Raw genomic sequence first — 27,883 nt, forward strand, 5'->3', positions numbered from 1 at the left:
ACTTCTTCCACATCATCCTGAAAAAGGCTCCACAGCAGTGTATTTAATCTTTATGGCATCCAGTAGATAGTTGAGAGAGATTATGCCCTCTCCTGGATCTTATTTCTAGTATTGCGAGCATTTAAAATAATAGAACCGGGCTAAGGTTCAGGCCAAAACTTTAGAGATCCAGACTCCAAGCAGAAATTAAACCAACGCATTTCACCAACCTGATTTTTATGAGTTCTGACTCGTCTAAATTCACAAAATCCAAGCACTTGTGATTATTTGTCTCAAAGTAGTTTTTTTAATTTTATTTTCAGAGTTAACCCAAGTGGGAAATAGTTAAAAAAAAAGTTTTTCTATATATCTGGACAGGCGTATGGCGAAGCGAGCATGATCTTCAGGTGCGCCTTCGGCCGTCCCGGTTGCCGTCTCGATTCTCCTTGTTGCGCTCCTCCGCCCTGCCCCTTTCCCACTTGTCCTGCTCCCTGCGCCCGCTATCTTTCTCTGAGCCTCGCTCGTGGCGTTCAGTCCTGCGCTCCGTCCTGCGCTCCGTACTGCGCTCCATCCTGTGCTCCATCCCGCGCCCGGCCCTCTCGTCTCGCACCTCCTCTCGCTCGTCACGACGCCGTTCATGCGATCTGACGTCACTGCTGCCTTTGTCGACAGCCTCCTTGGTCGTCTTCTTCCTCTTAGAGGCCGTCTTCTTCCTCTCACTTTTTCCCTTCCTTTTGCTCTTCTTTTTGTGCTTGGCATCAGAGTCTGGTGGGGGACAAAGGACATCTTTAAACTGTTTGAACATGGTACAAACATCTTTTTAATGGCTGAAAGGATTTTCAGTTTTTAATATCAGGGTTCTACAAAATTTTTTCCATTCAAATTTAAGACTTTCCAAGACCACTTCCAATAAAAATTAAGACCAATCTCGCTTTTATTGTAGCATAAAGATGCAAGCGGTGCCAAATCGTGATGGTCCCCAGCGCCACCCGGCCGCAACGGCGTGGACTTTAAAGCCTGCGCCAAAGGAGCGGGTAAGGTTTTGAGTACCCGGTGGTTGATTTTGGTTGGCAAGGGTAGCTATACAATAACACTGGTTACGAGGGAGGACTAGCCCCTGACGCCAAGCCAGGACCAAGGGTGGGACTGAGTCGGCTGTGTGCAAGACCATGCGGGGGCCGGGTACGGACCAACCCGGGCGCCAAAGCAACTCACAAGCTGCCACCGTCTAGAGGACGGGACAGAGTACAGACCAGGCTTTAATCCTTGCACTAATACACATTTCATCGTGCCCTGTGTTGTGTAGCGTGCACCTGTCCTCTTGGGCGCAACCCCTAGGGGGCGATGACGCTTCATAGGAGAATGCTATAACTATAGCCCTATCGTGGCTGCAGAGCCGGAGCTAAGGTGAATGTTAAGCGGCTAGCGGCGATATAAGCCTTCGGTAATCATGCTGGAATTCATTCGTCCGTAACCATGGGAAATGTGAACTCTCTACCAAATAAGACCGACAAACTGGCTGTGCTGGTGAAAAACATCAAAGCATACAAGGAGTGCAGTTTTCTGTGTTTTACATAAACGAGGCTCACGTCTAGCATCCCGGACGCTAACGTGGAGCTACCCGGCTTCAGCACTGCTAGGGCAGACAGAGACACAAAAGCCTGCGGGAAGCAGAGAGGAGGCGGACTCGCTATCTATGTGAACACGAGGTGGTGTAACCCTGGGCACAAAGATTTCCATCTGCTGCAGGGACGTCGAACTTTTGGCCTAGCATGTGACGCCATCCACTCAGCCGTTGCTAAACTACAACACAGCACCCAGAGGCCATCCTGTTATTCTGTTAATAATCAACACAAGGATACTGCTGGAAGTGCGATTTTCCCTTATATCTATCTATCAATATATATATATATATATATATATATATATATATATATATATATATATATATATATATATATATATATATATAATCTAAATAACTAATGCAGGCTACAGTTAATCACAAGGGACAAAAAAAAGCAATGGGAAACATCTACAGTGATGAGGTGACTTTGAGATGCTGGCCTTTAAGGCAGGGTGAACAAAAAAAAGAACAATCTTGTGAAACTCGACAACTGTCTACTTTTGTTTTAAGATATAAAGGCTGTTCCATGTGAGAAATTGCAGCGAAACTGTGGCTGCAACGTTTTTAAGAAGATATGTTAAGAAACATCGCAACAATTTCAAGCATTTCAAGCATTTCACCCCAAATTTAAGCACTTTTAAATTCTTAAAAACACAACATTAAGATGAAAGTGTTTACAAAGATTTCAAGCACCTTTAACAACCTTGCCTAATGTATATGGGCCCAAGGCCGTCGTTTGCCCACCCTGATCTAGTGGCAGAAAGTGGAAGTGCAGACCAAATCAACAATGGGGCAACTTTGTGGAGGCACCTGAGCTGCTGCTGCTGCTGCTGGACGAGGACGAATCGGATTCGCTGGACGAGTCGGAGGAAGACGAGGAAGAGTCGGATGATTCCACTTCCTGCTTCTGAGTCATGATCATCTTGGGGGCGTTTTTTAGATGTTCCCTCAACTCGTCCCTGGAACGCCAAGCCACCACATTAGAACGTGGACACCCAGCGTGGGAGCGAGCCCGACTTACGTGAGTCCTCCCAGGCCGATGGAGGTGAAGAAGTTGATGGCGAACCGAGTGTTCCTCGGATTGTCGCGAGGAAAAAGACCCTCGAAGAAGCTCTGCAGAGTCCTGAACAACAATTTGACAAACATTAGCCTGGCAACAATCATGAGCATCATCAGAAACTTATTTCAAAGATCTTGAAGGTGGCACACTAAAATTCAAAAGTTTGGGGTCGCTTAGAAATGTCCTTATTTTGAAAGGAAAAGCAATGAAGATAACGTGAAACTTATCAGAAGTACCGCCCATAGAGGATTAATGTTGTAAATGACTATTCTAGCTGCAAATTTCCAATTTAAATTCAACATTGACATAAGGGTATAGAGGTCCATTCCCAGCAACCAGCACTCCAGTCTTCTAATAGTACATTGTGTTCGTTGTGTTAGAAGGCTAATGGATGATTAGAAAAACTTTTAGCAATGATGGTAGCACAGCGGAAAACTGTTTACGTGATTGGTTGGGTTGGGTTTATCCCTTATTCACTGAGGTCATAGGGGCACCATTTCCTGCGGTGTGCCTTGGGCAAGTACAACCTGGGGCGCCTATCCCTTTCTCCAGGCCAACAAATGTTTCCACCCGGCCTCGAACCTGGGACCTTTCATGAATGACTTTCCTTTGAGGTAGTCGAGTATCTGGAGTATCACATTTGTGGGTGTGATTCAGCTTTTAGGACTGCTAAAAAGGAGAACTTTTGTGTGAAACTTCTACAGTCTATACTAAATAAATGAAGCCTATTCCATGCGAGAAATTGTAAAGAAACTGAAGATCTCTGACCACAATGTGTACTACTCCCTTCCGAGAACATCACAAACAAGAGAAGTGGCAAAAGAACAAGTACATTAGAGTATCTGGTTTGAGAAATAGACAGCTTGCATGTCCTAAACTAGCAGCTTAGTTAAATAGTACCTGGAAAACACCAGTGTCGACATCTAGTTAAGATGTGACTTCGAGATTCTGGCTGTCTTGTGAAACCCGACAAATTATTTTTTTTTTTTAAGATGTAAAGGCTAATCAATGCAAGAAATTGCAGAGAAACTGAAGAGTATTAAAAGTGGGAGGCACATCCGAGCAGGAGGCAATTAGATTCTGTAGTTTGAGAAATTGACGCCTTAGAGGTCCTCAACAAGCAGCTTCTTCAGATAGTGGCTGCAAAACACCAGTGTTAACATCTGCAGTAAAGAGGCGATTTTGAGATGCTGAGTAGCATACAGAGAGCCATTTCTGAGACTGTTCGACAAAAGGAAGAGATAAATCTGGGCAAAAGTACACAGATAACGGACAACTCATTTGATAAATAGTAGTGACCTTTTCATGGAAAACACAAAATTGTCTAGGTGACCCCAAACCTTTAAATGGTAGTGTACATACATGTCTTTGAAACGTTGGTTGAGCCTGGGCAGGCCCATGTAGGCACACAGCTCCTGGAAGAGGATCTTGACAAAGATTCTGCTGGACGAGGTGGTGGTCTCTTCACTGATTTTGACACATTCCAAAACCTGAAATTGTAAATTAAATTGTTGAAGCTTACTTTTGCACCCAAAACAAATGCTTAAAGACTAAATCAAGATGTCAAATGTGTGTGCGTGCGCGCTTACGCTCCAGGGGATGGAGTCGGTGTAAAGGAGGTGGGCAAAGAGCCTGGCCACGTTCCTCAGCTTGTTGGTCTCCAGCCTGTGGATGGTTTCATACTGCTCGGCAAAGATGGCCTCGAAGCTCTCCATGTATTCCTTTTTCAGCAGGCAGAACCTCTGCACGCAAAGCCACATCCAGAATCAAGTAGACACTCCCTGCAACCAGCTAAGGCACGCCCACTTCTAAAGCCCAGAGCACATCGTGAAGGACAAACCAGTTTTGTTGTTGCACGTTTGTTGTCATTTTTTGTTTTTAGGCTATTGTTTTGCTCATACTTTTAGTTTTTTTTTGTTTGTTTGTTTTTTCGTGGTCGTTTTTGCTGTTTTTTTTTTTTTTGCTGTGTTTGGTCTTTTATTGCTCGTTTTTTTGGTCGTTGTGTTTTTGGTCAGGTTTTTAGAGGAATGTTCCTTTTTTTATAAAGTCCCTTTTTTTGATCATTTTTGGTCCTGTTTTTTGCAAATTTTGGGGGGTTGTTTTTGGCCTATTATTAGGAACGTTTTGGACATATTTTTTGATCATTTTAAAAATCTTTTTTAGTCTTTTCTTTTTCTGGATAATTAGGCGAACAAATGTAAGGGTTGTTTTTTTTTTTTAATGTGAATGTAGTTGTTTTTGTTTTTATTTATGGTCGTTTTTCATTGTTATTTGTCTTCTTTTGCGTTGCTTTTCTGGTGTTTTGGGGCCTTTTATTGTTTGTTTGTTTTTTGGTTGCTTTTTTTTGCCATTTTTTGGCCTATTGTTGGGAGTTATTTGATGGGGTTTAGGGCGTGCTTTTGGTTTGCTTTTTATCGTATATTCATATTTTTATGTCAGTAAAGCCAAAAAATGAATCGGATATTTTTTTGTCATTATTTTGGTCCCGTTTTTGGACAATTACTGGTGGTTTTCTGGTCGTGTTTTCAGACACGCTTTTGGATGTGTTTCTTGGCGTTATTTTTTTCCGTTTTTTTATTAAATGTTATTGGTCATTTTTTGGTTGTGTTTTTGGATGTGTTTTAGGTCGTTTCTTTAGCCTCTGTTTGTAAAGATAAATAGGCATAATAATGTATTGGTCATTTTTTGATAGTTTTTTTGACGGGGTTTTACAAGGTATGATTCTTGCTTATGTTGAAATATTTAGCAAGAGTAAGTAAAACATTCTGAATAAAGTAGCATTAACCCTTTACTTTTGCACCTGTTATGTCTACCTAGACTGTTATATATATACTGGACTGTCTCAGAAAATTAGAATATTGTGATAAAGTTCTTTATTTTCTGTAATGCAATTAAAAAAACAAAAATGTCATACATTCTGGATTCATTACACATCAACTGAACTATTTCAAGCCTTTTATTATTTGAATATTGCTGATTTTGGCTTACAGCTGAAAAAAACTCAAAAATCCTATCTCAAAATATTAGAATACTTCCTCAGACCAAGTAAAAAAATAATTTTATAACAGCAAAACTAAATCAAACATTTGAAAATGTCCATTGATGCACTCAGTACTTGGTTGGGAATCCTTTTGCACGGATTACTGCATAGGGATGCTGCTGGAAAAGTGAATTTCCCTTCGGGGATGAATAAAGTATCTATCTATCTATCTATCTATCTATCTATCTATCAATCCGGCGTGGCATGGAGGCAATCAGCCTGTGGCATTGCTGAGGTGTTATTGATGCCCAGGATGCTTCGATAGCGGCCTTCAGCTCATTTGCATTTGTAGGTCTGGTGTCTTTCATCTTCTTCTTAACTATACCCCACAAATTCTCGATGGGGTTCAGGTCAGGGGAATTAGCAGGCCAATCAAGGACAGTGATGCCATGGTCAGTGCACCAGTTACTGGTGGTTTTGGCACTGTGGGCAGGTGCCAGATCATGCTGGAAAATGAAATCCTCATCTCCATAGAGCTTTTCAGCAGATGGAAGCATGTAGTGCTCTAAAATCTCTTGGTACACAGTTGCATTTACTCTGGACTTGATGAAACACAGTGGACCAACACCAGCAGCTGACATGGCTCCCCAAACCATTGCTGACTGTGGGAACTTCACACTGGATTTGATTTTGCTCCTCTCCAGCCTTTCTCCAGACTCTGGCGCCTTGACTCCCAAATGAAATTCAAAACTTGCTTTCGTCTGAAAAGAGGACTTTGGACCACTCTGCAACTGTCCAGTGCTTCTTCTCCATAGCCCAAGTCAGACGCTTCTTCCGTTGTCTTGAGTTCAGAAGTGGCTTGACCATGGGAATACGGCTATTGTAGCCCATTTCCCGGACACGTCTGTGAACTGTGGCTTTTGATACCTGGACTCCAGCTTCAGCCCACTGTCTTTGAAGCTCCCCCAAATTCTGGAAGCGGCTCTTCTTCACAATTTTGTTAAGGCTCCGGTCATCTCTCTTGGTTGTGCAGCGTTTCCGGCCACATTTTTCCCTTCCAACAGACTTTTTGTGGATATGCTTTGAAACTGCACTCTGTGAACAGCCTGCTCTTTGAGAATTTTCCTTTTGTGTCTTACCCTCCTGATGGAGGGTATCAATGATGGTCCTCTGGACAGCAGTCTTCCCCATACTTGTGATTTAGTTTACTGAACCAAGCTGAGTGTTTTTAAGGCTCAGGAAACCCTCGCAAGGTGTTTCGAGTTAATTAGATGATTCAGGTGATTAGTTGAATAGCCTACTTGTATACTTTTTCATGATATTCTAATATTTTGAGACAGGATTTTTGAGTTTTCTTAAGCTGTAAGCCAAATTCAGCAATATTAAAATAATAAAAGGCTTGAAATAGTTCAGTTGATGTGTAATGAATCCAGAATGTATGACATTTTTGTTTTTTTAATTGCATTACAGAAAATAAAGAACTTTATCACAATATTCTAATTTTCTGAGACAGTCCAGTATATTCAGACTTTCGGCCGCGTGTTTGTACGTGGCTCATTGGCTCCAAATCGCCGGAACCGATTTTCTTAAAAATGTGAGTGCGGAGTGTCTTAAGCTAGGCTTCGTGTCTAGGCACCCCCAATAAATACCAACAAAACAGATTAACACCTGATTTCGAGTACGAGCGGCTCTGGAGCTGCATGTGGTCACACTGCTCTTTGGCACTTCCTAGAGGCTCCCTGGTGCTTTTTCAACAACCACGGCTTAAGTAGAATGCCGGCAACGCCAAGCCCGACAAGGTAAAGCCTAGCAACGCTGGGGCATTATATGTGTATTATATAAACAAAGTTGTCAAAAATAGACTAATTTCTCCTCTAAAAGGACTTCTGAAATGTTATCAAAAGTCACATGTTTTTTGTGTTCAGAGCACATGAATGGTGGAAAAAGGCAGCTCGACGTTTTACTCTGTCCCCCACATTTCAGAAATTTGGCAGCTAGGCACCACAATCATCGAAGATGTTTGATACTCGACTACATTTTCCTACAAAAAATGCCCCTCACACACCAAAAGCAAAAGGCGCCAGGTATGGGCAAGGCTTAACCAACTTTTTCAATTCTCACCCCAGACAAGAGGCCAAAGAACTTCTCATATGTCCTCTGTTGTGCACAGCAGTCGAGAATCATGTTGCACAGCTCCTTCTACAGGCACAAATTGATAGGCAGGTGTCAGTCAAGCCACAGGGTCATGTCAAGTACGTGATTTTGTGCATCGGTTACCGTCTGACTGTCGGGAAATTCCATCTTGATGAGCTTGTGGGCGCACTCCTCAAAGTCCAGACTGCACAAAATCCACAATCAAAACCCATGAAACACTCTTGCATCCATTTTGCTTTATTTACCGTATTCATTTGAGTACAGCTCACACATAAAATTCAGTATGAAATTTGATTTCAATTTTTAATAGCTCACTGGACAAACAGGCTCAAAGACAATTTCGTTCAGGGACTATCACCTTCCTAGCCCAGCGCACAACACTGTGAGAAACATTTATTGTGACTTTTTTTTGAGTTTTCTTTTTTTGTCGCTGCTAAATGTTATTGCATGAAACTGAAAATATGGTACTACTGTTATACAGGCTGTTCCAAAAGTCTTTGGAACATTTGGAGTCCTCATATCTCCTTAACTATTAATTGTATTAGGATAAAAGTTGTGCAATTTAAAACTTATTTCATAAGGTGTTTTGTAAGGCTACGGATACGCCCGATTCAGACAAACTTAAACAAATCGGATACAGGTCGCGTTTGTGCAGAAAAAAAATCAAATTCTCTTGCAGTGTGGACTTAGCCTTTGAGTTTTAGAAAATTTTGCGGGTTATACTTGAAAACAGTATTTATGCATTTATGTGACCTGGACTGTATGACGAGGTAGATGGTCCTCCTGAAGGCCACCAGGTTGACTTCCGTCTGATCCATGATAGTCACCTTCTCGTCTGAGGACGGACAGACATGTTACCGCAAATCTGACATTAATGACGTTCACCTCCATCCAGATTTACCTTCCCCTTCCGGCTTGTCATCTCCGTCCTCCTCGTCCTCGCTGTCTCCTTCGTCCCCGGAGTCACTGCTGCCCTCGTCCAAGATGTCTGCCCCCAGGAGAAGATAGTTTTGGCTTTTGGATAGCTGTGACTTTTCTCATGAAAACGGCACTCTCACCTCTCTTCAGTGTTCGGTACTTTTCCTCGTTTTCCATGAAGTTGGGGTCCATCTTGAACACATCTATAAAACAAACAATCCCAAAAGAGGCTCGTTAGTCAGGAATTAAATTAATTGAAAGCTTAAAATAGTGAGAAGGGTATGGAGGAAATACCTTATTTGTGTATAACGCACACCCTGACTTTTGATTTAAAATCGGTATTAAATTTTGTTCTACTTTTCCTCAGCTCAAACTAATCATTGAAAGTGACAAATGTTGTTGAATACAGGCGGGCATGATTCAAATCATTTAACAACTATGAAAACAATACCAACATTAAATATACTATATATTTGTTTAATGTCCTTCAAAGTACGATTTGCAATCAAGGTACACTAAAAATTGTTTTCCTTGTCATGCTTTTTTGTGTTCATTTATATTTTTCATGCCGACTTTTTGTTTTCTCCATTTTCAAAAATTCGTCTTCAATTTTTATTCAAATGCACCACCACAAATGCTTGAATTACTATGGGAAGTCTCACAATACCACTCTCCCCACATAAAAACATTTTCTCCTCAGATCTATACTAATCCATACCTGCCAACTTTTGAAAGTGAAAAAGCCTAGTAGCTAGGGTCCAGGGGCCGCAGGCCCTGGTCAGGTCCAGGACGATGTCCGGTGGGGGGTTCAGGGGGGTGAAGCCCCCCTGAAGTCAAAGGATTTTTAGCATTTTCAGGGCTTAAAATGCAGCTAAGAAGTAACAAATTTTACATTTTTTTCACAATCACAACCTCATGTTTACAGTCAATTTACCTAAACTGTACTGATGGAAATAATCAAAAGAAAGTTCTTTAAAGCTCAACAATGTATTTAATATAACAAAGTCATAGAAAACCCTCATAGTTTTCTTTTCTTTTCAATATTTGATACAATAAGAAACAAAACATTTAATTTTTTATCATTGAAGTAATATTATTCAGTGTTGGTTCTTGGGTTGGTTTTCAGGTTAGTTTGGAAACTTGTTATTTGAGATATTCCAATATATTTGTGAGTGAATAATTATATAATTGATTTTGATCAGTTTTTATATAAATAAAATAACAACCAGGCCCAACACTGACTAATACTTAAATTTTACATGCAATTTAACTATTGGAAGCAGTTGAAGATAAAACAAAATTTGGCAAACAATAATTAAACTAATTATCTAACTAAGAAAACATTTCACTGGCACATTTCCAAGTGTCACTGCACTGCATACAAGTGTATGTCCATTGAGGCAGTCACTTCTCATCTTAGAAATTCCCAATTTCACTTAACTGACTTCAGCACATATTTAAGCAATAAACAAACTAAAGGCTAAATCTATATATATCATGCAAACAATTTCACTGGCACATTTCTAAGTGTCACTGCTCCATTGAATCAGTCACTTCTCAAAGTGAAGCAAGGCACACCAGAGTCAATTGAACATGCGAGGCCAAAAGATTTTTCTCCGCTGAAAAGCAGATAATAAGAGACTGAAAAGCCATAAACATGCATGGGTTGATTCACTTTAGCAAAATTAATGATATCCAAATGTTCTCCATGTTATACAAGCTACAGCCTAAGCATTATTTGTTTTCCATTGTGCATCGTTTTGATTTTTTCAACTGGTCTTTCGAATGGGTCACACTGTGGCACTTGTATCCAGATGATGTCATCATCATTTTCCTAGTCATCAGGCTGCCAAGCACTTTGGTCGATAGACTTGCCCGGAACTCCGTCTTGTTCTTGTTGACATGACTGAAGATGCGTTCACAGTCTGCGTTGCTGTGATAAATCACCAACACAGACTTGGCCACTTTGAAGAGGGCTCCAAACTTGGCCTTGCCAGTGGCTGGGTCCTTGAGTTTTGAGAGCTCGTTCCACGCTGTGTCCACTCGCTCAGCTTCTGTGATGGCAGGGGTGAGTGGATCGCACTGGTATACGAGGAACTCCTCTTCCAGACTCCTCTTGTCATCCTTGGTCAGGAGGTGAGGGTACCTCTCAGCAAAGAATCTCACCTGGCTGAACTTGCAGTCCTGCCTGTAGCTGATATCCAGCATCCGGGCATTCACCAGAACTTCATCCCCAAAGGGAAATGCGCTGATCATGTAGCTGCATGTGCTGCTGTAGAATGCCCTGACACTGGAAAAGAAAGTGGTGAGGTCACATTCCTTTGCATGTTCAGCCACATAGTCCCTGCAGTTGGTTCCCATGAAGAGATCCTCGTCGTCCTTCTGGTTGGCCCGGTCCTTAAAGTTCACCTTTGTGATGTCACTGGCAGCGATGATGACCTTTGGCTTCATTAAGCACATGATGAGCTTGCTGAACTGAGTCGAGAGCACATGGTGCAAGAGATGCACGCAGGGTTCATCTTTTTGGAGGAAGGTGTTGGTCTCGTTGAAGATTGGCAAGACTGCCATCAAGAAATGGGCATACAACAAAGTGTTCTTGTCACTCATCTTGGTGAGGATAAGGCTGGCTTTGCTGCTGCTGGTCTTGGTGTCATCTTCTTTCTTCTTCTCCTTCACCTTCTTAGACTTGTCCGCCACTTCCTTCTCCTTGAACATGTACCTGGCCAAGTCGAAGGTCTTGGAGGAGTCTGCTTTCTCATCTGTTGCCTGAGGAGCGGCCGTGTCCAGCTTCCTTTTCTTCTCCTCCGACTTCTTCACATCAGGAGTGTAGGGCCTCTTTCTTCCTCTGCTGGATGGCATGCTGGACTTCTTCTCATGACCCACCTCTGCCTCAAAGAACTTGATGAGAGCCGTCCACTGCTGAAGGAGTCGGTCCAAGCAATGCTCCAGGGACAGCCATCTCGTTGACACATGCTTCAGGATCTTGGCCTTGGGTAGACCTTCCTCTTCTTGGAACTGTCGGAGTGCCTGCTTGCGTTTGCTGCTCTTCTCCAAGTAGTAGAACACGTCCACAAGCAGATCATCTAGCTTCACTGGCAATTGCTTCGCCCCTCTCTGAACAGCCAAGTGGATGAGATGGCAGGAACAACCTGCAAATTAATTGCAAAAATTGTAAATGTTCATGGATAAATAGATAATATCCCCAATTCTGGAACATAATCTAAATGCATAAAAACAAGGTTGTCATGGTGTAGTAAAAATTAATACTGTAGTCATAATGTCAAGAGATGTAATGTTGGTGGTAATGGTTAATGCAAGTCCTCATATACCTATGGCTGATGGATTGTAATTTGCTTTAAATCATGTAATTTTAGTAATATTTTATTAAAAACATTATCTGAAGTTTTGATATTTAAAAATTAGGAGTATAAGAAATAACATGACATTTCCTGAAACTACTTTGTAAAACATAACTAATTAATTACATCTATACAAACACACATCTCAAGGTGATTACTATGGGCACATAAAAATAATTAAATGACAAATTTTACTTGAATTAAAATATCTCAATATTATAATTGAAATCAGTACTGTAAAAGAATCTATGGAAAATTGTATTTTCAAGTGATATATTTGATACCATAAATTAATCAGCTTGCAGCGTTTTCGTAATAGGCACATCGATATGAAATAATAATAATTTTGAATAAATTGCATAGTCAATTACCTGCGATGTATGCCGATGGAGATTTTTCTGTGATGAAGGACGCGACTCCTTTCTTGGATCCAAGCATAACAGCGGCGTTGTCGGCAGCAAAACACACTAAATTATCCCAGGGAATGTTGTTCGAGTTCATTTCTTTTTCGATAATCTTAAAAATGTTCTCGCCCGTCGATGCCGTGTTGCATTCTCTCAACGAAAGAAGCACTGACAGAACTTTTCCTGTTTGGTTATCGAAGAATCGTACACAAATTGGATAAAGTTTTACATCGTCGTAGTCTGTACTTCCATCAGTAGACATGCTAAAAGGCGAAGATTTGATGACATCGACGATGCTTTGTGATGATTCTTCACCAAGGCACTGAACGATGTTCGAAGTTTTCGTTCTCCCACAACCATATTTTTTAGCGATCTTAGAATCGGGAAACATTCTCCTGAAAAGCGGTCCCATGTGGTCGGCCATAGCGATTGGAACACCATGTTCAATGATCGCTTCAGTAAATAACACTTCGGCATTTATGACGTCCAAAGAATCGGTTGGGGCGACAAAAAAAGTGGAGATTTTGCCGCTGGAATTACTGTCACTGGCATTTGATTTGTGTTTTTTCGTTCCAACGTGGTCTTTAACGTCGCTAATTCCTCCATGACCCACAGAAAAGTCTTGTCTACACAGTGTGCAGTTCGCGTAATTTTCACCTTTTCTCGATCTGATAATTACTCCAGGGAAAGCTTTGAAATATTCTTCACGAAAGCACTGTAATTTTCGTTTCGGTTTCACAATTTTCTGCACTTTTTCTCCGGTAGATTCCATGATCTATTCAAAGCACCGTGACCTACATCTCGGTTCCTTCTCGCTGCCGATTAAACAATGGCAGTGCTCCAATTGAGCTAAAAATAAACCTCCCGCATGCGCAGACGACTGGCAGTGCCGATAGCCTTTGTTTGAAATGGTACTTCGCGATCTCGCGGTGGAATGTTTTTCGTTCTTTATTTACGATTTTTTTTTTTTTTTTTAAGGGGAAAACCGTAGTTTTTGTAATGAAACCGAAACACCGTAGTGGGTTCAAGAAAACCGTACTCATTACGGCAGAACCGTAGTAGTTGGCAGGTATGCTAATCACATAGGTCACCCATTTTGACTAAAAACAGTCAATTTATCCAAAAAGGTGGGATTTTTATCCCTGCTTAGTACCCAACAAATGATTTGGGCAAGGATGTACAATGTATTCCGGGCTACAGAGAGCACCGGATTTAAAGTCGCATGCTCAAATTTAAGAACAAAGTTTAAATTTCTACATTTACAAGCTGTACCAGATTCTAAGTTTAAACAACCATAAAAATGAACTAATTCACGTCAATTTCTTACATTTTATGCCCGTAGATGTTGACAGTGCTACTATTTAACCCGAGCTACTGGTTAAGGAACCGTAAGCCCCTCATTTCTTAAACTAAAGACTCTAGTGTACTTCTTATCTTGCTTTGTTGTGCATTTGGGCCTCCCTTTCTACACCTTTCTGTACTCTGAAGGGATTAGTTATGTCCTCACCAATGCCCAAACCAAACCTACACCCTTGGATTTGGGTCCATTCTTTTTATGATTCTTGAAAAGTTGATTGTCTTTATACAGGGTTCCTACATCTTAAGGTGCATCTTAATCTCAAGACTTTGCAATACTTTTTTAATGCCTTTTGAAATCAAATTAAGGACCAAGCCAACAAAGAAAAAACACAATTGAAACTAACAAAACAAAACAAAAAACCCCACATGAATTAGAGGAAAGTTTAAAACAATATTTTTTTTATTTTTAATTTACGCTAAATCACATTTTGTCGTAGTCGAAAACTTTCCATCTGAAAAACAGCGCTCTCTAAAGATTTAGTCATTGAAAACAATAAAAAGGATGTTGTATCCTCAGTCGAAATTGGAAAGTAACGACTAATTCTAAAGAACTCTTTTGCTACATTCATGAAGCATTTATATCAAGGGTCGAGAACCTATGGCTCGCGAGCCATATATGGCTCTTTCTATGAGTATCTGTGGCTCAGAGACCAATTTGATTGCATGCAAAATTTCTCCATCTTGTTCAAAACCGGGGTTGTCTATCCTATCCAGGTACACGTAAAGCCAAACCAAAGCTAAATTCAAAGGCAACACTTCGCAGTATATATAGGGCACGTTTTTCACTACAATTTACAGTCAAGGTGTCACACAAAAAAAGGGGGAAAAAAACTCGTTTTGGCTGTACAACGCTAAAGAATCCTTTATTTAAAAGTTCACTATATAATCTGTGTTCAGTGTTCAGATACTTTATGATGAATCCACAGAACTGTAAATACGCCAAAACACCGGAAGAGAACTTAGTCATTTGATTGGGTGAGTGGGAGGGATGGGTGGAGCTATGCAAAAAGTACAAGCATTCCCTCCCATCTCTCGCCAAAGGTAAGCACATAAGGCTCCCTATTCTCAGAATGTTGTGACTTTTTTACAAAATAAATGCTTGCATCTGGTTTTGAAACCAATATGTATGAAAAAAAAGGTCAAAAGGAGTTTAACCGATCTTGAGTAATTGCAAGAAAGAGACAAGTTTGTTGAATTTGGGACAGGGGCTCTGGCATTATTCTCTTTTCATAATTTTTATCAAATCATCAAAAATAAGCTTGTTAAGCTTTTGTCTGGGGCGCCGGTTTAGCAATTTAGTAAATTTGTCTCATAATATATGGTGTGGCTCTTTCCCAAAATAAAATTAATATTTTTTGCTTTTATGGCTCTTTGAGTCAAAAAGGTTCCCGACCCCTGATTTATATGATGCATGATACATCACTTTATTGCTACACCTTTTAGTCCAAACAAATATAAATCTTATTAACGTGCTCAAATTCTTAAGAATTTTGAAAATTGGATTGATTTGGATTGGATTGATACATTTTAATGCCAATTAAGGCCTTATTTTTAGAATAATGAAATCAATGCCTTTTAAGACTGGAAAAATGCAATGGATGCCAGTTCTTTATTTTAACTATTATTGTGCACGGTCGTTCATTGTTTTCACTATTATAAACTGTTTACAACATCATTGTCATCTTCGGCCAATGAAGGTGCTGTCCTTTGAATTCCACACCCTTTAGGGTGGATCTGTTTTTGCAACCTAAAAGATGTAATAAAAGAAAGGGCTCAGTGAAGGGCCTTTAGAAAATTTTGGAATTCCTTTTCTGATGTTTGCCCTATCCCCTGTTCTCCTTACAAGTTCAAAATCCATTGAAGTCTTCTCTCCTCATTTTAAGTGGCTACTAAACTTGAAACTTATCAATTTGGTTCCAAACAAGGTGGAAAACGTGTATCCTAAAAAAGCAAAAGGGATTTTGAACTGACTGAGGATGTCGTCGGGCTGGTAGTCGTCATCCAGCGGCAGCATGTGCGTGAACTGGTCGTCCTCGTCCACCAGGTCCAGGCCCTCGGGGACGGCGGGGTGGTCCTTGAAACCGTCCTTGCGGATGGCGAACATCACCTCAATCATGTACTGCACGCGCTTGTCGATGGCCGACTCGTGCAGGACGTTGCGCAGACGCTCAAAGATGGCTGCACAAAAAAGTGACTTGATTAGGGATGCAATGATTAGTTAACGCTGTTGACAAAAAAAACTGAATAGTTGATAATAAGGTCCATTGTCTACTTAAAGCCTCTTTATAATCAATATAACCCCTGCTGAGAGTCGCTCATGCGCAACACCATATCTTTCCCAAGCGCTAACATACAAAAACGACAGCATCAACATCAAGCTAAACTTCTAAAATTTGGGAGCATTTTAGCCTAAATACAGCCAATACAAAGACTACTTAAAAAGTTTGCAAAACAGTCCATGCGTATCACTGCAGACATTGCATATCATGGCAGGACCTCAGTGATACACTAACATTTAAAGTTAAACAACAGACAGTGGAACCAAACAGAGTCCGACTCGCCCTTGTAAGATATAAGTAACATTGAAAAAATACATTGTACATTTTATATACATAAATTTGGCTATAAAAAGAGAACTTGAGCATTATGTAAGACTGTGCCTCACAGGTTTGAAATGAAGTGCACGTAGTCTTTCAGACGTCAGTTGTTAAAACCGTTTTCAAACTGTTAACAATGGTCAAGTTCTTCTGTGACAGACTGCATTTGACGACTGAATACGTACTTCACATAATGCATCATACTTGTTTTATTTAATGTTCTACTGCAACTAATGAGACTGTTCTTGGTTTACAGAAAGTATAAAAATGTTTAATTTATTTAAATTCATTATCTGTTTGACAGAGTGATGAAGCGCATGGTCGTGATTTTCTTTAAATGTAGGATAAAAAATGTGATAGTTTGAAAAATACAAACAGTCCGAATGCCAACCTAAACCCCAAAACAAGTATAAAATGAAGAGCTTATTCCACATACTTGTACGCGCAACAAAAGGAGCTGCAATGATAATTTTAGCCAGAGGATGGCATCAGTAAGTAGAATATTTTGAACTCACAAACACCATCTATGAAAAATGCAGAGGTTCATCGATGGATTTATGTTTCTCCTGACCAAGCAATGCACCCAAATGGTTTTAGATATGGCATTTTTATATAAATCATCCGCAATTAAGATGTATTTTTCATTGTAACGATTCTTTCTTATGTTTATTATCATTGGTCACATCATAAAATCAACTTCATTCTACATTTAGGAAAAAATGAATAATTATCTGATTATCCGACTAATGGTTTCAATAGTTGCAGGTGACTAGTCAACTATTAAAATTGTTGTAAGTTAAGTGGTCGGCAACTTTTCATGAAAAAAAACCTATGTCTGACCATTGACACCACGCGGCGAGACATCTGTGAGCTTGAGGCCGCACTCTTTGAGAAAGGCGATGGATACCTCCACGCTGTCGTCGGTGGGCCGCTCCAGCAGCAGGGTTAGCATCTCTAGGCATAAAACCTCGTGAGCCTGCAAAAAGGAGCACAATGCCATTAGACCCCCGCATAAATTTTATATATATATTTGTATTCACATGTCTAACTAAATGCAACTTCTATGCATATCCTGTCTCTTGTGTCTTGTTTGATTGCCATCATTGCTTGTGCTGAAGAAGACACACGATGTATTGTTAGCGGGAGTGCTCATGACGCTAACAGCATAGCGCATCTAGCAAAATGAAAGTTAGAGTGCTACCAGAGGCTTAAGAGAGTTGTCTCCCCATATATGAATTTCATCCAAAACCTCACTTTCCCTCCATCAAATGCTTTCCGTGTTTTCATCCGGCGTGGTGTGTTGATTTTTACGCTACATGGAAGAACATGGAAACCGAGTGATCGCTGCAAGAGAATTGAAGATGAATGAATCCAAGGTTCGCAAGTTGAAGGAAGCTGAAAACGAACTCCGACAGGTTTTTATCCGTGTGTTTTACTTAGTAATCAACACTTAAATAAATCGCAACCAAACTCAGTTTTTCTTCTGTTGTATTTTTGAAAACGCACACTTGTATGTTTGTCTGTGTCGTTGGCTGCAGTGACCTATCGTGCGGGTGCGCCCTGTGTTACATACAGAAACAGAATCAGCTACACAGACAGCGCCTTTTAACACGGTGCGTCCTATGGTCCTAAATATACGGTACATGTTTTCAGGGAAATTTAAGCTCCCGAGTTTTTACTTTTCAATGCCCTCTTTTTGATTAAAAGTATAAATGAACAATAAAAACGTGTATAATAAGTACTTGCAAGGCACATTGGTTAAAAACATGGAAGAGAGTGGTGCCGGCGATCAAACATACCACGTTCTGGTTGATGAGGTGAGCCACGAACTTAGACGACGTCAGACATTGTTGCTGCAAGACAGTATTTCTCAATTATTTTCTGCCATGAATTTTTTATTTGTTAAACAAATGCATACGCCTATAAAAAGGTGTGTTATCTGGTTTTGGTTTATAAGAGAGTATTTAATTGTATAATAGATGTAAAAAAAGAATAAAGGTTTCTACTTAACAGATTTTGCCTATCACATATTCTTTTAGAAAAGAAACCCCAGTAAGAAGGAGGGATTACTACCTTCTGATTTCCTGAGACATCCCTGTATAAACCAAGTGCAAAACTTTAAAAAAAAATCTTAATATTTTTGGGAACATTTGTCGCTGCCAAATGTGATTGCACTACTTTTCATTATACTATTCTTACGATGCACTATTTTTAATTGCACTAGTTTGACATCTTTCAAAGCACGACCTTGTGCAGAGTTTGTATACCTTTTTATGGACAAATTCAAGACAATTTTTTTTAAGCTTAAATTATATGTGTTTCATTTCATTTTGGTTTACAATCTTACCTTAATTTTGTTTTTAACTATATTTTTAACCTGTTTTTCCCTGTTTCCCAACATTTAATCTTGGGGTTTTTTTTTTCGAGAAAAAATTTACAAACTTAAAACAAGAAATTATCTGCCAGGGGAACAAACATTTTTTTACTATATTCTAACCCTTTTCAGAATTTATTTTTGTGTGAACATAACATGACTAAATCTTTTTACAAACAAGTGCTCCCCTTTGGGTTTGTCAAACTGTTTTTTTAAAAGCTTCTGGTCTTTTAAATGCTAAAGTCCCCAATGACCACTTTACTACACTAAAAGCTTTGCAAATTAGCATTTTACTGTGGCCAATTTTTAAGAAATGTAAGAGTTTTAAATGTTTAAATCGTCTTTCCAGAATAATTGCGCACACTTGCACAAAAAAAAGTGCGTAAAAATGAATCATTAGTGGGGTTACGCACACTTATTACAAGATCTAATTGAATACAGTAGGGATATCGATTTATTCAGAATTTCATTGGCTAACCAATGGGTGAATCATCATTTGAACTTGTCACTATTGGTTTTTCAGAGGTAAAGAAGGCGGGTCTTTTTTAGCTATACGGACCTGTATAGGACAATGCAGGTGGACTGGGAAAAAATAAAATAAAATAAATAAATGAATTGATTAAAAAATCTGCAATTAGCCCAAAAAATGTCAATCACAAATTCAGATGCAAACAGCCCATAGAAAATAATATAATAATCTGTTTACTTATAAATGGAAATTACAGGGATAACTAAACAGACGGCCAGCAACAAGAAACATCCATCGATGCACAGATGCTTTTTGGCTGATATTCTTTTTTTAATCTTTCGCCATTATTGTGTGCTTTGGAGTAAATATTTTACACGGTTGGATTCACAAGACTCCTGCAGATGTAAAGAGGCGATGGTTGCGCGCTATTATCATCAAATGTAATGGCTGTAAGATGACTTGAGCTACCCCACCTTTATAGTTTTTGGGTATCTTATTGCAGACTGATCATGATGTTTCTATGATGATTACATTTTTAAATGGTCGGCATATATTCAATTCCAAGAGTGTAGCGCGACGTATTTCAGTGACTGGTAACAGCGTACAGACACGCTAAGGGGTTAATGGGGTTGAGAGCCTGTGTTTGATTCCTTATTTTTGAACACATAAAAGTCCATGAATGCATTGTTATATAAATTTAAAAAAATAAAGAAAATATGAATAGTGAAAAAAATAACATTTTAGTAATCTTACAATCATAACAATACTACAATTTGTAACAAGAATACAGGGAGTGCAGAATTATTAGGCAAGTTGTATTTTTGAGGATTAATTTTATTATTGAACAACAACCATGTTCTTAATGAACCCAAAAGTCTCATTAATATCAAAGCTGAATATTTTGGAAGTTGGAGTGGGGCTTTTTTAGTTTTAGCTATTTTAGGAGGATATCTGTGTGTGCAGGTGACTATTACTGTGCATAATTATTAGGCAACTTAACAAAAAACAAATGTATACCCATTTCAATTATTTATTTTCATCAGGGAAACCAATATAACAGCTCAACATTCACAAATATACATTTCTGACATTCAAAAACAAAACAAAAACAAATCAGTGACCAATATAGCCACCTTTCTTTGCAAGGACACTCAAAAGCCTGCCATCCATGGATTCTGTCAGTGCTTTGATCTGTTCACGATCAACATTGCGTGCAGCAGCAACCACAGCCTCCCAGACACTGTTCAGAGAGGTGTACTGTTTTCCCTCCTTGTAAATCTCACATTTGATGAGGGACCACAGGTTCTCTATGGGGTTCAGATCAGGTGAACAAGGAGGCCATGTCATTAGTTTTTCTTCTTTTAGACCCTTTCTTGCCAGCCACGCTGTGGAGTACTTGGATGCGTGTGATGGAGCGTTGTCCTGCATGAAAATCATGTTTTTCTTGAAGGATGCGGACTTCTTCCTGTACCACTGCTTGAAGAAGGTGTCTTCCAGAAACTGGCAGTAGGACTGGGAGTTGAGCTTGAGTCCATCCTCAACCCGAAAAGGCCCCACAAGCTCATCTTTGATGATACCAGCCCATACCAGTACCCCACCTCCACCTTGCTGGCGTCTGAGGCGGACTGGAGCTCTCTGCCCTTTACCGATCCAGCCACGGGCCCATCCATCTGGCCCATCAAGACTCACTCTCATTTCATCAGTCCATAAAACCTTAGAAAAATCCGTCTTGAGATTTTTCTTGGCCCAGTCTTGACGTTTCAGCTTGTGTGTCTTGTTCAGTGGTGGTCGTTTTTCAGCCTTTCTTACCTTGGCCATGTCTCTGAGTATTGCACACCTTGTGCTTTTGGGCACTCCAGTGATGTTGCAGCTCTGAAATATGGCAAAACTGGTGGCAAGTGGCATCTTGGCAGCTGTACGCTTGACTTTTCTCAGTTCACGGGCAGTTATTTTGCGCCTTGGTTTTTCTACACGCTTCTTGCGACCCTGTTGACTATTTTGAATGTAACGCTTGATTGTTCGATGATCACGCTTCAGAAGCTTGGCAATTTTAAGAGTGCTGTTTTCCTCTGCAAGATATCTCACTATTTTTGACTTTTCAGAGCCTGTCAAGTCCCTCTTCTGACCCATTTTGCCAAAGGAAAGGAAGTTGCCTAATAATTATGCACACCTGATATAGGGTGTTGATGTCATTAGACCACACCCCTTCTCATTACAGAGATGCACATCACCTGATATGCTTAATTGGTAGTAGGCTTTCGAGCCTATACAGCTTGGAGTAAGACAACATGCATAAAGAGGATGATGTGGTCAAAATACTCATTTGCCTAATAATTCTGCACTCCCTGTACAAGTTATATAATATGCAGTCATTGAATTGTATATCTAATGCATAAAATGTGTACATTTCCACCTTTCTGCTTAACACATAAAGGTTGGTAAGATTGATCAATAAAAAACATTGAAATAGTATAAATATTATTGGTGGGAAAGATATCATAGTAATCATCTTACCATCATTACAATACCACGAGTAATAATAATAACAATAATATTACCAGGAAAACCATAATCATAAGCATTAGGTTGCAAAGTAAGAAAATTTGATGAAGTGTAGGTCACAAATTTGACCACAACGTATGCCGCTCGTGCATGGTGTGGTAAAACCTTGTAATAGAAAAGGAAAGTCAGAAAAATACTTGGTACCCAGGCCGTTTCGGGCGAGTAGAGCTAGAGCTATATAGAGGAAAGAGGCTTTATCCAATAAAATCAAAAAGAGATTAAAAAAATAAACGCAAAGACTATTTTGACACACTTTCTTTTCTGTTCGATGTTCTGGAATCCTCTCTCCATAATCAAGATGTCATTTTGGCAGTACCTTAATGTTGCGTCGATATCCTCGCCTGAAGGTGAGGATGAGGCGCTTAAGGATGAGCTCGCCGATTTGCGGGAACTTAGAGTTGATGATGGCCACCACAGCGGCATAGACGTGCGTGAAGATGGGCGAGGCGGCCTGTGCCTGCAGCAACGAGCGAGCCAGAAGACCCCTAAAAACAGCACCAACACCTAGTCAGCAACATGACACTTCGGGAACGTGGGCCAAGGGACGTACACAGTTTTCAAGGCCAAATTCGAGAACTTTTCAAGGACTATCAATGCCAATTTTAAATTACACCAGTACCATTAAAATAAGAAATCCGGAGTGAATCATGTATTTTGCAGATCCACAAATAGATCTGGGATTTACACATATGTTTTCAAGTCCTCTAATATATAAAAAAAAAAACGACCAAAAATGTATGATTTTTAGATCTTGAATAAATGACGAATATATTAGTGGATCTTAACAATGTGTGTGAAAATATTTTTTGGACAAATCCCTTCTTATTGGTGTTAGGTACAAAAGCAATATGCAGCTTACATTTTCCGTTGCATGAAGTTCTACCCAGTACAATTTACTGCTGGAAAATGCTTCATATTTTGCATGGCCAATAATAAGCGTCCATAATTGATACATAATCCTGTCAACATTTCTAAAGCCCTGTTTAGGTGTAGGATGTAAGCTAGTCATCTTCGTGAATTAGCTATCATATAACTGGAGAGTTGGATCTCTTTTTTTTGCATACTTTGCAGTATGCTGTGCATTTTAGCCATGGTTGCATTTTGCGTTTTCTATCCATCGTTTCTCAAAACGTTAGCCTATTTTCACCTGTCCTCTTGGGAGGGACATGTAAGGGGTGAGGAAGCTTCACATGACAACGCCATACAAATTAATGCCAGCTACTGTTAATCGCGAGGGAGGAAAAAATTCAATGGCAAAATGAAGCCACCAGAACATGTGTGTCGGCGTCATTTTCAAGCAAACTTGTTTCATTTTTCTTCATTTTATGTGCAGTCAGACGGCTGAGAAACATGGCAACAATGTCAAGCATTTACAGAAACATTATTCAAAATCCCATCACTTTTCAAACCTTGAAACACATTCTTAAAATTCCGACATATTTGAGGATTTAAAGCACCCGTATGATCCCTGGTAGGCATCGCTCACCTGCCACGGACGATGTTCTCCTGCAGGATCTCCTGGATGATATTGATGATGTTGGACACGTTGACCTTGTTGATCAGGCCATTGATTGACTTCTTCAGCGCCTCCCAACTCATCCTCTGATAGGCCAGGCTGCGTTGTGGGTGGAGCATCATATCAAATGAAGCCTGGGGCGCCGAAATCCAATTGTCTTACCTGCTTTTGTCTGTGATTTGTTGCTGCATGAGGCGTAGCTTAGCAGGTGGAATGTAAGCCCCGCCTGTTCGGGTCAGGATGGGGTCCAGCTCCTCCTTCTTCTTCTTGGCCACTGGCTCTGGGGACGGGCTTCGGCTACGACCACGCCGACCATCTCGATCCCTTTGCCCACCGCTCCGGTAGCTGTCCCTGAGACCCATAGAAACATTTTTAAAAATCAGAGGGAGGAAAAATACAAGAAAGAAAATAAGGACAAGGAAAATAAGCAAAAGGAGGAGAAGGAAAATAAATAGGCGATAAATGAAAGGAGTAAAAAAAAAAAAAAGTAGGGAAATAAGGACTGAAGGTTTCTTATTTTGCTCATTCTGGGGTTTTTGCGCATTTCCTTTGCCCGTGTGCATGTTTCGGATCAGGAGATGGTTTAATTGTGGCCTGTGCAGTCCTTTCAGACATTTCTTGATTAAGAACTATACAAAAAAATGCGACTTGACAAGAATGAAAAGGAAAAGGAGGAAAACTACAAGAAAGGGAAAAAACACATAAGAAGAAGGTAAATAAGGACAGGGAAAAGAAGGTGAACAGTGAGAGACAAGGAATGAGAATAATGGCGAGAAGGAAAAGAAAAGGTAAAAGAAGAAAAATAAGGAGGAGGAAAAGGAGAAAAAGTGAAAAAAGGAAAGGGGAAGGAAAGAAGCAAATAAATAAAGACAACGCAAAAAAGAAGGGTAGGAGAAGGGAAAGCAGAAAAAAAAGAAAGGGGAGGTGAAGGAAAAGAAAGGGAGAATGAAAATAAGATGGAAAAAAAAGACAAAGAAAGGGAGGAAAAGGATGAAAAGGAGGTGAAAGGAATAATGAAGGAAAAAGAAGGGAAATAATGACAAGGGAATTAGGAATGATGAGAAGAAACAGGAGGAGGAGAGCAAGGAGAAGAATAGATAAAGTCAAATTGCATGCCGCAAGCCAAGTGAATATCGGGATCCTTACCGAGGGTTGCGTCCTCTGTCATAACCGTGACGGTCTCTGGACCGATCACGTCCCCTGGAGCGGTCTTGTTCTCTCGAGTGGGACCGGCCACGTCCCCTGGAGCGGTCTCGTTCTCGGGACCTTGACCGCTCACGTCCCCTGGAACGGTCTCGTTCTCTGGACTGGGAACGCTTACGTCCCCTAGAGCGGTCTCGTTCTCTGGACTGGGAACGCTTACGTCCCCTAGAGCGGTCTTGTTCTCTGGACCGGGACCGCTCACGTCCTTTGAACCGGTCTCGATCTCTGGACCGGGAACGCTCACGTTCTTTGGAGCGCTCTGGTTGTGGGGATCTTCCTGGGCTTTTGGCTTCTTCTCCACCTGCGTCTGCCTCCTGGCTCGCGACTGGGGACCCGTCAGGTTGTGGAATATCACGAGGCGATCCATCTACGGGCCTCTGCAAATGAAGGCCAGTTTGTTTGTTTTTGTCAGTTTTTAGTACCTCAAGATTCCAGACTTTGACTACCCATTAAATTTGAGCGTTAGAAGCTGCAGACAAGCAAAAGGCAGACTGCGCCTACCATGACATGCGCTACGCTGCTCCTGATCTTTCTTAGGGAGTCTTGATGCTCGTCCTCACTGCTGCTTTCACCTTCGGAGCTGTCACTTCCTGAGCCAGAGTCGCCATCTTCAGTTTTCTTACTCTCCAGAATTTGGATGGTAGAAGGATCGTGCTGGGCTGGGGAGTCCACATCTGACTGTTCTGTGGTGGAGGCACATTAAAAATCAGCATATTTGAATTTGGCAAATGCAGATTGCCTTCCATCTGTATGTTTTAAATCTGCAACCTTTTTTCAGAGATGAAGCTTCAGGATTTGATGAGCTTTCGAATGACAATCAACCTACCTTTGTGTTGTTTCTGAGCAGGACTTGCGCTTGGTGAGTCCATTTCAGGAAACTGAAAGGCAGAAGCATATATGACACATCCGGTTTTGGAACTGTAAGATGTTTATCCGAAGAACAGACCAGCCATTGGATTTCTCAGTTACACAAGTAAAAGAAAACACTCAAAACACGTTTTCAATCTGATCCTGAGATTATATATATTTTTTTTAACATCTAGCCATTAAATGTAATTGGCATTTATGCTAATGACAATAAAAACAATCTTGAATCTTGAAAAATGTAATGGTCTAATGATATCTAGCATCAAAAGTTTCCAGCTGGTGCAAAAGGCTGCAGCAAGACTTGTGACAAGGACAAGAAAGTTTTATCGTAAGAACCCAATTTCAGCTGAATTGTACTGGATTCTTGCCCGTTTAAGATGTGACTTTAGGGTTCTGTTACTAACATGCAAAATTTTGAATGGTCTCATCTGATTTAGTTGTGCCTTATGTTCTGTTTGGAGCCTCCCCTCGGAAAATGGTGGACTACTTGTGACTCCAAGGGCCAAGAAGAAATTTGCTGTCCCAGAGCGTTCTGTGGAATGCTCCGAGATTGTCTAACTCAGTGGAAATGTTATAATACCTATCTATTGTCAATACTTTATGTCCATTGCAGCCTGGTTGTCCCACCGCATGGTCTGTCCCTTCTCAGAGTTCCTCAATCCGGCTCTTTGGAGTTTTTCCTTGCTCTTATATAGGTTTGAGATCAGGGAATGTTGTAACTACCATAAATGTGGGCCTGTGCAGCCGTTTGAGACTCAGTGATTGAGGACGCGACAAAGAAATGTGACTTTAGTTGACATTGTAATAGAATGCAAGTGTCCTGTTTCCAAGTATGGCTAATATGAAGATTCCTGTTTTCAGTTTAATGCACTGAAGTGAAATCACAACTTAAGTTCCATGGTTTGGGGTTCAAATGGGGCTGCTCTAGGAAATAAAAGCTGATTGTAGGGAAAAAAAACTCCATGCAACAGGCAGTTACCAAACTCAGTTCACGTGAAAACAAACTCACTGTACGATTTTACAAGAGTTCTAGCAAGATATTCAGCTCTGAAACACCACTGGCATCTCTACTTTTCCCAGCAACTTATATAAAAAATCATATTGACTTATTATCCATCCATCCATTATCCGCACCGCTTATCCTCAGAAGGGTCGCAAGGGTGCTGGAGCCCATCCCAGCTATCTTCGGGCAGTGGGCAGAGGACACCCTGAACCGGTAGCCAGCCAGTCGCAGGGCACACAGAGACAGACAACTCACTCGCTCATTTACACCTTGGGACAATTTGGACCGGCAAATTAACCTGACATGCATGTTTTTAGATTGTGGGAGGAAACCGACGCAAGCATGGGGAGAACATGCAAACTCCACCCAGGAAGGTTCAATCTCATGACCTCAGAACTATGCCGCAGACGCACTAACCACTGTGCGGCCGTGCTGCCTATTGACTGATTATACACAACAAAATGACAAACATGCAGTCTATGTACGGCAAAATATTTGATTCACAAAAGAAATATCAAAAGTGTAAACCTATTTTTCTGAGTTTTGTCAGCGAATTTGGCTTACTTGGTTAAATCTGTGAGTTTGAGGAACTCTCCTAGTGTCTAAGTGATTATTAATATTCTTAAGAATCCCCCGTTTAATTGAATAAACTTATCATGGTTCATAATTTATTTATCTACTTTTTCTCTGTATTTCTACAGCAATCAATGTTCTCTGCAAATTTCTGCAAAATATCACGGCGATGTGGATCAATATAGGATACATGTTAGCATAATAACAAAGTAGGAAAGGAAAAACACGTAATGAAGAGAAACCATTCACGGAAAAATACAATACGCAAAGTTTATTTGTTTCATTGTGTTTTTCCCCTCCGTCGTTTCAGTGTGATGCGTGCTAATGCTAAAGCTAGCGCGTCCAGTTGATCTCACAATCGCTCACCTGTTTCGAATCCTCCTGGGAACACAAAATTCCACGTCCAAGAGACCCTTTGTGTTGAAATGTATCGAGTTAATTTCTTTACGTAAACATTGAGTTTGTTTAAGGAAACGTCCTCAAAATCCGAAAGGAAACACACGGACGACGCACGATGAGGGATTGGTGCTGAATTTACTTCCGGGTCAGACGAAAAGCGACAAAAGAGCAAATTTGTGTTTGAATATTAATTTAGTTGAACATTTTGGGACATTTATTATTTTAGTATTTATGTAAATCATTGTAATACTTGACAAAAGTATTTTTGTCCTGTGAAAATTTGAGTGAAAATTTGTTGCACTACAGCCTATATGTATCTACTTTTGGGTCAGACGAAAACGAAAGCAAATGTATTTATTAATTTTGGTTTCAAATTTTGTTTGATTTAATAAAGTCTTTTTTTAAATCACAGAATATTTATTATTTGTCATTTGAATAACAAACAGGGCGAGGGGTCACGAATCTACTTTTGGGTTGGAT

General features: G+C 40.3%; 2 protein-coding genes across 2 annotated transcripts; both read right to left on the reverse strand.

Moving 5' to 3' along the window:
• Nucleotides 1-327: 327 nt before the first annotated feature.
• Nucleotides 328-27,538, reverse strand: cwc22 (CWC22 spliceosome associated protein). Its single transcript, XM_088353152.1, has 20 exons — nucleotides 27,371-27,538; nucleotides 25,388-25,439; nucleotides 25,063-25,244; nucleotides 24,505-24,938; nucleotides 23,521-23,709; nucleotides 23,329-23,457; nucleotides 22,159-22,327; nucleotides 18,237-18,290; nucleotides 17,278-17,413; nucleotides 15,812-16,018; nucleotides 8,859-8,921; nucleotides 8,702-8,788; nucleotides 8,554-8,635; nucleotides 7,924-7,984; nucleotides 7,768-7,845; nucleotides 4,256-4,408; nucleotides 4,029-4,156; nucleotides 2,628-2,729; nucleotides 2,417-2,565; nucleotides 328-744 (listed from the first exon to the last, which is right to left on the reverse strand). The coding sequence occupies exons 2-20, from the start codon at nucleotides 25,428-25,430 to the stop codon at nucleotides 383-385; spliced, it is 2,808 nt and encodes a 935-aa protein (XP_088209278.1). The 5' UTR covers nucleotides 25,431-25,439; nucleotides 27,371-27,538; the 3' UTR covers nucleotides 328-382.
• Nucleotides 9,687-13,446, reverse strand: LOC148352882 (uncharacterized). The gene is made up of 2 exons (XM_088353150.1): nucleotides 12,449-13,446; nucleotides 9,687-11,867 (listed from the first exon to the last, which is right to left on the reverse strand). Exons 1-2 carry the CDS (start codon nucleotides 13,251-13,253, stop codon nucleotides 10,453-10,455), a joined length of 2,220 nt encoding a protein of 739 aa, XP_088209276.1. The 5' UTR covers nucleotides 13,254-13,446; the 3' UTR covers nucleotides 9,687-10,452.
• Nucleotides 27,539-27,883: the final 345 nt, after the last annotated feature.

The sequence above is a fragment of the Urocampus carinirostris genome, chromosome 14, assembly GCF_059441175.1.
Source record: "Urocampus carinirostris isolate Australia breed hairy pipefish chromosome 14, RoL_Ucar_1.0, whole genome shotgun sequence".
NCBI lineage: Eukaryota > Metazoa > Chordata > Actinopteri > Syngnathiformes > Syngnathidae > Urocampus > Urocampus carinirostris.